General features: G+C 41.5%; 1 protein-coding gene across 1 annotated transcript in view; it reads left to right on the top strand.

Moving 5' to 3' along the window:
• LOC139273182 (utrophin-like) overlaps positions 1-12,986 on the top strand; it is a 186,020-nt gene that overhangs the window by 106,879 nt on the left and 66,155 nt on the right. The window contains exons 4-7 of the mRNA XM_070889726.1: positions 510-602; positions 2,532-2,609; positions 7,300-7,392; positions 8,875-9,047. Of these exons, the coding sequence (XP_070745827.1) occupies positions 510-602; positions 2,532-2,609; positions 7,300-7,392; positions 8,875-9,047 (437 nt within the window). The remainder of the gene's footprint in view (positions 1-509; positions 603-2,531; positions 2,610-7,299; positions 7,393-8,874; positions 9,048-12,986) is intronic.

Below are 12,986 nucleotides of genomic sequence, written 5' to 3'. Positions count from 1 at the left end.
AACTAGGTGACTAAGTTGAAATAAATTATAGGATTCATTTTTAATGTCTTCGTGCAAATCATTAACTGTTTGGTAACAAGAATTTACCGAATCAATGGCCTGCTCTGAAGAATGAGTTTTCACCCTGGATCAACAGTGGCGAAGGGGCCTTGGTCAAGTATCTCAGCTCCTTCTGCCTGCCGCATTTGTCGGTATGTTTCCATAATAATTTACAGGATGCTGGGACTATAATGTCTCAACTCTAAATATTTGGGGGAGAATAAAGCTCTCTTCATTCATCAGTTTTGTTATAAAGTTTACTTACTGCTAAGAGTTAAGAAAAGACTTTCACAGTGATTTTAAAAATCTACTTTCATCAATGGAGATCATGTGTAAACGAACTTGCATACTTCCTCTGAGATGCGGTTTTGATCTGGGCACTGATGAATGCAAGTTCTGAAGATTACTTCAAAGAACAGTTGTACAGCATGTTTAAAAATGGGCATTTTTTGATTGTGTTTCTGTTGCAGGGCGGAAAGCCACCGATCAAGGATCTATTTGCCGACCTCAGAGATGGCCGAAAGCTTTTAGATCTTCTGGAAGGACTTGCGGGACAAGTGTTGGTGAGGAGTTTTCAATTTAATAACTGCAGTTATACAGAATAGAACACTTTCTACCCTGATATTTTTATTTAAACAGTTATCAGTTGTGGGCACTGAGATTCGACGCTCTAAGTTATGATTTGATCATGCTGCAGAACTTCAAACTCCAATATCTAGTGATACAGATAGTTTTAGATAGAGGCAGTTCTGTTCTGTAGATTAACATCTATGAGGACTATCTGGAGAATGTAAGAACTTCGTCGCCAGCTGTAACTAACTTCCATTAACCCTTGCCTGGCTAGATGAAAGTTGAAAGGGATGGGATGCCTTTAGACCGCTCGAGAGGATTTTTTAAAGTTAAGATTTACATTTGTACTGAGGATTTTTAAGTTTGTTTTATATTCAAGGCATTCTGCATCAGTAATAACCTTGCTCCACTGTCCACGAAAGCTGCACTCCTCCGCCTGGGTTCTAAATAGAAATCACGCACACTCTTGAAAGTAATGATCAATTCCATCGAGATTGATTTTTTTTCCCCATGCGGCTGATATTAAGCCTTCAAGAATTATAAAATTGTTCCAATACAAAATGATTTTTGATTCACTCCCAATCTGTTGGTAAACACCTGCCGTCCTGTTAGGAAAAGTACTTCCTGGGCTGATCCCCATGCTAAGGCCAGTATGATATTGACAGTGCCATGAATGGGGACTGGTTCAGTGTTGAGAAACTTTTCCACTGTGCGCTTCTCTTTTAAATGATTGCTTTTTTTGTCCATTCAGTTATCTCCCCTCCCCTCCCCTCTCCTCTACTCCTGAAGATGCTGCCTCTTCCTGGGATTCAGTTCCCCGAGGGTTGACACCCCTCTGGTACCTTTCTTAGGGTTAACCTAAACAAGTGAGTGCTAGCAGGATATTCTTGGTGTCTAATCAAGCCTCCCCACGACTGGCTGGAGAAGAATAGGAATTCAGTCTGTGGCACTGTGCAGTGCAGAGTGCTGGATCACCCCTGTGTCATCCCAGCTCTGCTTGCTCTTGCTGAAATGTTCTGTTTTCTGATGCACTCTATAGGACCTCAAAATGCAACAACTTTAATGTTTTATGCAGATTAAACAGGATCAATCAAATTGGGCTTAAACGGGTGGATTGTGGCAACAATCTAATTTATATCCTCTATCAATGCGTGCACATTTTATTTACCTCTTTGAGCATGTTTAGGAGGCTAGTGTTTGTTTTACTCTACTGTTGACTTTGTGGAGTAGGTTCTGCTGTTGGCATTGGTTTTGAGTCAGTTTAGTAATTCAGTTTTAAAGGTGGTTCTCTTGTATTCAGTGTGCTCATTGTTTGAATTGTCTAGTTCACTTTCCTTTGCTGCAGTTCTCCTACCTCTGCTGTACTTTTTTCTGGCTACGGCTTTGAGTACTCACTTGTGTAGAAACACTTGATATGTCTCTGTATCTTCCATTCAGGTTGGTGTGCCACACCTATGTGTCTGAGACATTTTTGGGTATCTTGGCCTTTATTTTTATTGATATGAACAAGAATAAACAGTTTTCAAAACCAGGTGATGAGTGATTACCATTTATCACCTCCGATTCAGTACTTATTCTAGATTTGTAGAGAGAATTTAAATACAAAACCATAGCAACGGTTGCGTGACTAAAGCAGAGGAAAGTTTTATGATCCATGCATGTGCTTTGACTCTTTGTGAAGCACATGAGCAGTTTTTGCTTGGTTTGATTGTATTGAGGAATGTTAAGTAACTGCTGTACGTTTACAGTTTTCATATGTAACAGCATTGTTTGTATTGCTCTATTCCCATATTATAATTACAGGAGCTGGTTTGGAATCAAAGCTTCTAGCGTGACTCTTATTTGCAATTTAGCCAAATCTTTTCATGGCATCCCCGTCAATTTGGTATGTTTACTTTTTAAAATGCCTCTTTCTGCAACAGACCAAAGAACGTGGCGCTACCAGGGTACATGCTCTCAACAATATCAACCGAGCACTGCATGTGCTGCAGCAGAATAATGTGAGTCATTGTTTTAAATAACTAATCTTTGCTTTCATAATGCTTCCTTATTAATCTTTCAAATTTTTGGATACATTTCATCGCATGTACCTTTTCAGGATCTGGTAACTTTGAAAATCACCCTTTTATAATCTAATGCAGGGTTGTCCAACTTGTGGCCTCTGAGCTTTGACAACCCAGAGGTCAAAGCCCAAGCAACTGAGTTCGATTTGTATTTATTTCTTGTCCTGTTGGATTTTGTGGGCCCAGGAGGTTTGAAAAGGGCTGTTTTTAGCACTGGCCAAATTGGTGGTAAAGTATAAATCAGGACGCCAAGATCTATTCATGTCAATAACTTGAGATATATGCAAATTTATAGGAAGGTGGATTTAAGCTTTTTAATGGGATTACCGATGCTCCATGGTAAGCACATGGCCCATGAACACAGAAGTTTGGATACCTTTAGTCTAATGGGAGCGGGTAGTTTACAAAGATAAAAGTTCAGGACACACCGGGTGCAGAGTACATTTTAACATGAAAGCTGTCATCCTTTTGCAAGGTTCTGTTCAAGTTTAAACAAGATTACTAAAGTTTTTCTCTGGCAGCAGCTGTAATTTTCTTCAATAATTTTTCAATAATTAATATTTCATAATTTAAAATGTGATTGTGTGAAAAGGTGATTAGTATAGAAAATTATCAGGTGCAAGTTAGAGCTTGATGTTGCACTAAGATTTGGTAAAACATTGTGGTCGCAAGTGTTGCATTGCACCTATCTCTGGGAGCTGGTAACTAAAAGTATCAAATGCATGTTCACAAATAAGTCAGACGACAATTTTTATATATATTTTGTATTATCTGGGCAAGTATTAAAATTCAGATGCAAATTTGTATAGTGTTCTTTTATAAAAATGCAACACTCCCAATGCTTGCTCCCTCCTTCTTCTCCCCACCCCCCCCCCCCCCCCCTTCTCCCTGCCCACCCCCCCCCCAAAATGTTGTTTTGGATGAGGAGGGATGTTGTCAGATGGTTTATCGGGAAGTGTGATTGGTTGTTGCAGGGATCTACCTTCCTCTTCCCTCTCCTGCAGCTCCCATCCTCCAAAAAAAAACAATTCTGGGAAAGACCAATTCAAGGAACTCTTAGTTTCTGGGAGTTTAGTGACTTAATGTTATAGCTAAAGGATTACCTGCCAGGTATTTTTTCACCAAACTCTTAATTCCTAGCTGCTACATAAACTATAACTGTTGATTTAGCACAGTTTCAGTGAGTAATGCTTTAATGATTTTTAAAAATCCTGTGCGGCTTCAAGTATTTTGGAGTGAAAAAGTGGACAACTATTCGTACTTATTTGATATCAAATTGCACAATTTGTTGCCAGATTATTTTCCATGCCTGAGCAAGTATTTTGACCAAACTAATTGTTTTAGACTATTTAACTACAAGAGCAGTGTGACAAGCCATCAGTGAGTTCACAAAGTGCATGTACTCTTTTTTTTTCACTGAATAAAGAGAAAATATGACATAATTCAGAGGCAGCAGCAGAATTGAGGCTAAGAAAATTTTAAAAGTACCCTCTGAATAAATTAGCAATGGATTATAATTGCAGAATTTTAGAAGGAAAATTATAATGTGAAGATTTCAAAAATGTAATGACAATTCTGGTTTGGACTTCAAACGGTCAGTTCAAGGAATGTATGCTCATTTTCTAACTTATGAAAATCATTTGATAAAAGTTGTGATTTAATCTCAAAATACCTGCCGGTTTTTGTTCATAACTATCTGGCTGGTCCTCTGATCTGAGCATCTCCTACTGACAATTGAAGACTTGCACAGGGTCACAAACATGAAGACTGTGATATTGGCTGGTCCAGTTCACCTTTAGGTTAATGGTGACCTCCGAAGTGTTGGGGGATTTGTTGAGGGCAGTAACACGAAGGTCAAGGGCAGATAACTGGGCTTTCCTTTATTCAAAATGGTCAATACCTGATAGCAATGTGGCATGAACATTTAAGCTCAAGCCTAGATGTTATCCAGGGTCTGCTCTACGATGGCATGGGCTGCTTCATTATTGGAGGAGTTGTGAATGGGGATGAATGCTGGAATTGTCAGTGAACAGTCCCATTCCTGACTTCATGATATAGGGAAATTCTTAATGAAAGTGGCTAAGTCAAGCACTGTTCCAAGAGGAACTCTTGCAGTGATGTCATGGGCTGGTGTTGATTGATCTCCCACACCACCACCATCTTCCTTTGCATTAGGTATAACTCCAGACAGGGTTTTCCCACCAACTTGGTTTGCTAGGACTTCTTGGTGCCCTTCTCACCATCTTAATTCAGTATTCATGTTAAAAGGGATGTGGAAGGAGCTGTATGTGCTCATTTCATGGCTAGAATAGACTGGCGAATGATACTTAAAGGGTTGATGATGGATAGGCAATGACAAACTTTTAAAGATCACATGGATGAACTTCAACAATTATACATCCCTGACTGAAGTAAAAATAAAACTGGGAAGGTGGCTCAACCGTGGCTAACAAGGGAAATTAAGGATAATGTTAAATCCAAGGAAGAGGCATATAAATTGGCCAGAAAAAGCAGCAAGCCTGAGGACTGGGAGAAATTTAGAATTCAGCAGAGGAGGACAAAGGGTTTAATTAGGAGGGGGAAAAGAGTGTGAGAGTAAGCTTGCTGGGAACATAAAAACTGACTGCAAAAGCTCCTATAGATATGTGAAGAGAAAAAGATTAATGAAGACAAATGTAGGTCCCTTGCAGTCAGATTCAGGTGAATTTATAATGGGGGAACAAAGAAATGGCAGACCAGTTGAACAAATACTTTGGTTCTGTCTTCACGAAGGAAGGCACAAATAACCTTCTGGAAATACTAGGGAACCGAGGGTCTAGTGAGAAGGAGGAAGTGAAGGAAATCCTTATTAGTCAGGAAATTGTGTTGGGAAAATTGATGGGATTGAAGGCCGATAAATCCCTGGGGCCTGATGGTCTGCATCTCAGAGTACTTAAGTAAGTGGCCCTAGAAATAGTGGATGCATTGGTGATCATTTTCCAACAGTCTATCGACTGTGTATCACTTCCGATGGACTGGAGGGTAGCTAATGTAACACCAGTTTTTAAAAAAATGAGGGAGAGAGAAAACAGGTAATAATAGACCGGTTAGCCTGACATCAGTAGTGGGGAAAATGTTGGAATACAGTATTAAAGATGAAGTAGCAGTGTATTTGGAAAGCAGTGACAGGATCGGACCAAGTCAATATGGATTTATGAAAGGGAATTCGTGCTTGACAAATCTTCTAGAATCTTTTGAGGATGTAACTGGTAGAGTGGACAAGGGAGAACCAGTGGATGTGGTGTATTTAGACTTTCAAAAGGCTTTTGACAAGGTCCCACACAAGAGATTGGTGTGCAAAATTAAAGCACATGGTATTGGTGGTAATGTACTGACGTGGATAGAGAACTGGTTGGCAGACAGGAAGCAGAGAGTCAGGATAAACTGGTCTTTTTCAGAATGGCAGGCAGTGACTAGTGGAGTGCCGCAGGGCTCAGTGCTGGGACTCCAAGTCTTTACAATATACATTAATGATTTAGATGAAGGAATTGAGTGTAATATCTCCAAGTTTGCAGATGATACTAAGCTGGGTGGCGGTGTGAGCTGTGAGGAGGACGCTAAGAGGCTGCAGGATGACTTGAACAGGTTAGGTGAGCGGGCAAATGCATGGCAGATGCAGTATAATGTGGATAAATGTGAGGTTATCTACTTTGGTGACAAAAACGCGAAGGCAGAATATTATCTGAATGGTGGCAGATTAGGAAAAGGGGAGGTGCAGCGAGACCTGGGTGTTATAGTACATCAGTCATTGAAAGTTGGCATTAGGTACATCAGACGGTGAAGAAGGCAAATGGTATGTTGGCCTTCATAGCTAGGGGATTTGAGTATAGGAGCAGGGAGGTCTTACTGCAGTTGTACAGGGCCTTGGTGAGGCTTCACCTGGAATATTGTGTTCAGTTTTGGTCTCCTAATCTGAGGAAGGACGTTCTTGCTATTGAGGGAGTGCAGCGAAGGTTCACCAGACTGATTCCCGGGCTGGCAGGACTGACATATGAGGAGAGACTGGATCGACAGAGCCTGTATTCACTGGAGTTTAGAAGGATAAGAGGGGATCTCATAGAAACATATAAAATTCTGATGGGACTGCAAAGGTTAGATGGAGGAAGAATGTTCCCGATGTTGGGGAAGTCCAGAACCAGGGGACATAGTCTAAGGATAAGGGGTAAGCCATTTAGGACTGAGATGAAGAGAAACTTTTTCACTCAGAGAGTTGTTAACCTGTGGAATTCCCTACCGCAGAGAGTTGTTGATGCCAGTTCATTGGATATATTCAAGAGAGAGCTAGATATGGCTAAAGGGACCAAGGGTTATGGAGAGAAAGCAGGAAAGAGGTACTGAGATGAATGATCAGCCATGATCTTATTGAATGGTGGTGCAGGCTCGAAGGGCCTAATGGCCGCCTACTGCAAATATTTTCTATGTTTCTAATCACTTACTCCTCTGAAAGTTGGTTCAAGATAAACTTTGAATAGATACAATGTTGCTATCCTTTAGGATCACTCGAGATAAATGTTGAACTTAGTGAGTCTTGAAAGATTATAGTTTCTGTTGTGATACAAAGTTTACCCCTGTTTCTTCCCTTTCCCAGGTGGAGCTGGTAAATATAGGTGGAACTGATATTGTAGATGGAAACCATAAACTGACACTTGGGCTTATTTGGAGCATCATTCTACACTGGCAGGTGAGTAAACAGTTATGAGCTTAGTCCAACTGCTTGTTTATCTACTGAAAGGGTTTTAATGCAGCTTCTACACCCGAAACTAAGGAAGTCACTAGCTAAACTTTAATGAGCAACCCCTTCACGTGTATGAATCAATCAGCATCGAGTGCATCGAAAGTAGACGTGACTGAAACATCCTTAATTAACAGGCAACATATAGGGCCCAAGTTTCCACATGATTTGCGCCTGATTTTTAGGAGCAACTGGTGGAGAACGGACTATTTTAGAAATCGCAATTCTCCACATTTTTTTTTCTGCAGTTCTAGTCAGGTAGAACAGTTCTACTTTAGAACAGAATTTTTTCTTCAAAAAGGGGCGTGTCCGGCCACTGATGCCTGATTTGAAAGTTTCCACAGTGAAAATGTACTCCAAACTAAAGTAGAATGGAGCCAGTGAAGATTTTTGTAGAACTGAAAAAACCTGTTCTACACATTAAAAAATCAGGCGCAGGTTACAAATTAGGCGTCCAGAACGAGGAGGGGGGGGGGGGGGGAAGGGAACTCATTAAATTCGACAATAAATCCTTATTTATACTTCTACAAATATTATACAAATAAATCCAACCTGAATAAACATTTATAAGCCAAGAAAAGATTAAATAAACCATCTTCCTACCTGTGTGAAAGTGCATCAGCCAGGGAGAATTCTGTAGCCGTTCGTACCGCTGAGCGGGAGGGGAGGGGAGGGGAAAGCCGTTCGTGTCGCTGGGAGGGAGGGAGGGAGAGAGTCGGGTCTGGTTGGTGGGGCGCAGGAGCTGGCCGTGGGAGGAGCCTTATTCACGAAGCCCCAGTGAGGCCATTCAGCCAGGGCTAGGGGCTGTGTGCTTCGGGCCCCTCCCACACAGTTCGGCGCCTGGAGCTACTGCACTTGCGTGCCGACTGTAGCGCGCATGTGCAGAGGTCCCGGCACTGTTTTCAGCGTAGGGACCTGGCTCCGCTCCCCCCATAGCTCGTGCTGTCTGCGCCGAGGGCCAGAGGACCTGTAAGTAGGTGGAGAATACCGAGGATTTTTTTAGGCGCGAAAAACGGGCGCCCGTTTTTTTTCTTGTGGAAACTTGGGCCCATAGAGTGGGTGAGATGGTCTCTGTCAAAACTAAATGTGCACCTAGTGGTTGAGCAGTCTGAACAGACATTTACTCACTGCCTGAAAGCGTGGTAGAGGCAGAACCCCTCATCGCATTTAAGAATGACATGGATATGCACTTAAAGTGCTGTAACCTACAAGGTCCCATTCTCGGAGCTGGGAAGTGGGATTAGCTGGATAACTTTTTCAGCCTGCACAGACACAATATGCTGAATGGCCTCCTTCTGTGTCATAATTTTTTTTAATGAGTCTATGATTTTTTTTCCCTTTCCCTAGCTTCTGCCAGACATTGAAGTGGTTTAATTTTAAACTTTGTTACAGGTTGTTTTAACTTGGTTAATTGTATCTTATTTGACACAGGTCAAAGATATAATGAAAGCTATAATGTCAGACTTGCAACAGACAAACAGTGAGAAGATTCTGCTGAGCTGGGTCCGCCAGTCAACCCGACCCTACAAACAAGTTAATGTTCTGAATTTTACAACCAGCTGGGCTGATGGACTTGCTTTCAATGCCATTCTTCATAGGCACAAGTAGGTATCGGTCAATAATTGGGCAAGTAAGTGCACATTAGGATACAACAATGCTACTTTTACCAGAGGATTTTAGATATTATCAGTGACACCAAATGATTACTGGTTGAAATTTTGCCTTTAAACCCATTGCCATGTCTCTCTCTACATTAAAAAAAATTGGAGAATCTGATCGCTGGCTGAAGACTTTGTTAATACATGGAAAACGTGGCTTCAAATTAAAATTCAATTTGCTTTGCAGTTACACTATTTCAGAATTGTAATGCATTATGTTTTCGTTGTGATAACATTGAAACACTTTTGTCTGCTGTTATATTTACTTTATTTTTTGGTGCAGTTCATAAAGGGTTAAAACTAGGCTGAATTGAAGAATGACTCAGTCTGGCTGATGCACATCAGTCAGTATAATTCAGGAAGGCCTGGATATCCAAATGTTTATTAACATTATTCTTGAATGAAGGAACATCTCAGTTTATTTGAAGTGTTTGTTTGATACAGGTTAATTTGTTCCCAGACACAGAGGCCAAGACACTCAACTGAAATACAAGCATCTTTTGTGTCTTTTTAAATATATGTTTGATTGGTAGCTTTATTTGAGTTTGAGAGATACCTTTCTCACTTCCTTTGTTCCAGTCAAGCTCAGAGGATTTTGAAATTAGATTAGAGTCAGAGACCAGTTTTTTGGTCCTTCAGCAGCCACAGTAGAGAGAAGGGTCAAAGTGGTTCTATGGAAGGTTAGCAGCAAATCGCTGTGAAAGGCTAGCGAGTGACCATGGAAGGTAATGGTCAGGGTCCTTGGTTCAGGCCAAGTTTTACTTGATTTTTAGGGCAAGAGTCACACCCTTTATTTCTATTCTACGAAGACTAATTAAGTTTGTAGATTACTGTAAATCTATTTGTTTTGATAATGTCGACTTATCTATTTACTGTTCCTAAACCAGTTTGGGAGCTTATAGACTATACCACAGTCTCACTGCTTTCCTTAGTCATAGAATGAGTTGGGGGTAATATATTAGCATGGTTAGAGGATTGGCTAACTAACAAAACAGAGTCGGGATAAATGGTTCATTCTCGGGTTGGCAATCAGTAACTAGTGGGGTGCTGCAAGGATCAGTGCTGGGACCCCAAATATTTACAATCTATATGAACAACTTGGAAGAAGGGACCGAGTGTAACGTAGCCAAGTTTGCTGATGATACAAAGATGGGAGGAAAAGCAATGCGTGAGGAGGACACAACAAACCTGCAAAAGGGACGCTTATGTCATATATCCACGGCTAAATACTATAGAATCTTTAGAGGAATATAGAAAGTTAAGAGGCAAAATTAAAAAGGGTATTAGGAATGCTAAGAGAGCACGAGAAATTCTTGGCCAGTAAAATTAAGGAAAACCCTAAGATGTTCTATAACGAGCAAGAGGGTAACTAAAGAAAGGGTAGGGCCTGTTAGAGATCATGAGGGCAATCTTTGTGTGGAGGTGGAAGATGTTGGTAGGGTTCTTAACGAATACTTTGCATGTGTTTTCACAAAGGAAAGGGGTAATGCAGATACTGCTATCGAGGAGGAGTGTGATATTCTGAATGAAATAAATATAGTGAGAGGAAGTATTAAGGAGTTAGCAGCTTTGAAAGTCGCTAAGTCCCCAGGCCTGGATGAAATGCATCCCAGGCTGTTGAGTGAAGTAAAGGAGGAAATAGCAGAGACATTGACTATCATTTTCCAGTTCTTTTGGGATCTGGGCATGGTGCCAGAGGATTGGAGGACTGCTAATGTAGTACCCTTGTTTAAGAAAGGAGAAAGGGATAGGCCGAGTAATTACCGACCTGTCAGCCTAACCTCAGTGGTGGGAAAATTATTGGAAAAAATCCTGAAAGACAGGATAATTCTGCATTTGGAAAGGCAAGGATTAATTAGGGACAGTCAGCACGGATTTGTTAAGGGAAGATCGTGTTTGACTAACCTGATTGAATTTTTTGAGGAGGTAACCAAGAGGGTCGATGAGGGTAGTGCGTGCGATGTAGTATATGTGGACTTTAGTAAAGCTTTTGATAAGGTCCCACATGGTAAACTGGTCATAAAGGTTAAAGCCCATGGGATACAGGGCAAAGTGGCAAGTTGGATCCAAAATTGGCTTGGAGTTAGGAAGCAAAGGGTAATGATTGATGGATGTTTTTGTGACTCGAAGGATGTTTCCAGTGGGTTCTGCAGGGCTCAGTACTAGGACCCTTGCTTTTTGTGGTATATATCAACGATTTAGATTTGAATATAGGGAGTATGATTAAGAAGTTTGCAGATGACACTAAAATTGGCTGTGTGGTGATAATGAAGAGGAAAGTCATGGGCTGCAGGAGGATATCAGTCTATTGGTCAGGTGGGCAGAGCAGTGGTAAATGGAATTTAATTCAGAGAAGTGTGAGGTGATGCACTTTGGGAGGGCTAATAAGGAAAGGGTATACACATTAAGCGGTAGGCCACTTAATAGTGTAGATGAACAAAGGGACCTTGCAGTGCTTGTCCACAGATCCCTGAAAGTAGCAGGCAAAGGCAAGGTGGTTAAGAAGACATACGGAATGCTTGCGTTTCTTGGCCGAGGCATAGAATATAAGAGCAGGGAGGTTATGCTTAAATTGTATAATACTTTGGTTAGGCCACAGCTGGAGTATTGCGTGCAGTTCTGGTCGCCGTATTATAGGAAGGACGTGATTGCACTAGAGAGGGTGCAGAGGAGATTTACTAGGATGCTGCCTGGAATGGAGAATCTTTGTTATGAGGACAGATTGGATAGGCTGGGTTTGTTCTCATTGGAACAGAGGAGGTTGAGAGGAGACCTCATTGAGGTGTACAAAATATTGAGGGGCCTGGACATAGTGGCTAGTAAGGGCCTATTTCCATTGATGGAGGGGTCTATTATAAGGGGGCATAGTTTTAAGGTGGTTGGTGCAAGGTTTAGAGGGGATTTGAGGAGGGGCTTCTTTACGCAGAGGGTTGTGGGGATCTGGAACTCACTGCCTGGAAGAGTGGTGGATGCAGAAACTCTCATCACTTTTAAGAGATGGTTGGATGGGCACTTAAAAATGCAGCAACCTACAGGATTACAGACCTCGAGCTGGTAATTGGGATTAGACTGGATGACCTTTTGGACGGTGCAGATATAATGGTAAGTACTGCAGGGAATAGAATATGGCTGGGGTGGTGATCTGCACTAGTTTTGATCGCCTAGATGGGTCAGAGAGGAATTTCCCCAGATTTTTTTCCCCCTAAATTGGCCTGGGTTTTTAATCTGGTTTTTGCCTCTCCCAGGAGATCACATGGCTCCGGTTGAGGTGGAGTGTAGAATGTTTTAGTATCAGGGGTGTCGCAGTTATGGTGAGGCGGAATGGTTGGATTGGGTGCTCTTTGCCTTTCCGTCATTGTTCATAGGTTTATATGTAACCTTTAGGACTGCTGACCAAGGGCCGTGTGGCTCTTTGTTGGCCGACGCGGCTCGAAATAGCCGCCTCCTGCGCTGTAAATTTCTATGTTTCTAAAGGCTAAGTGGGCAAAAATTTGGCAGATGGAGTATAATGTTGGAAAGTGAGAGGTTATGCACTTTGGCAGAAAAAAATGGAAGAGCAAGTTATTATTTAAATGGAGAAAAATTGCAAAGTGCTGCAGTGGGACCTGGGGGTACTTGTGCATGAAACACAAAAGATTAGTATGCAGGTACAGCAAGTGATCAGGAAGGCCAATGGAATCTTAGCCTTTATTGCAAAGGGGATGGAGTATAAAAGCAGGGAAGTCTTGCTCCAGTTGTACAGGGTATTGGTGAGGCCACACCTGGAATACTGCATATAGTTTTGGTTTCCATAATGAAGAAACTATATACTTTGAAGACAGCTCAGAGAAGGTTCACAAGGTTGATTCTGGAGATGAGGGGGTTGACTTATGAGAAAAGGTTGAG

This window comes from Pristiophorus japonicus, chromosome 9, assembly GCF_044704955.1.
Source record: "Pristiophorus japonicus isolate sPriJap1 chromosome 9, sPriJap1.hap1, whole genome shotgun sequence".
NCBI classification, from domain to species: domain Eukaryota; kingdom Metazoa; phylum Chordata; class Chondrichthyes; family Pristiophoridae; genus Pristiophorus; species Pristiophorus japonicus.
Note: the sequence above shows the minus strand (reverse complement) of the source record. Positions and strands in the feature narration are given on the sequence as shown.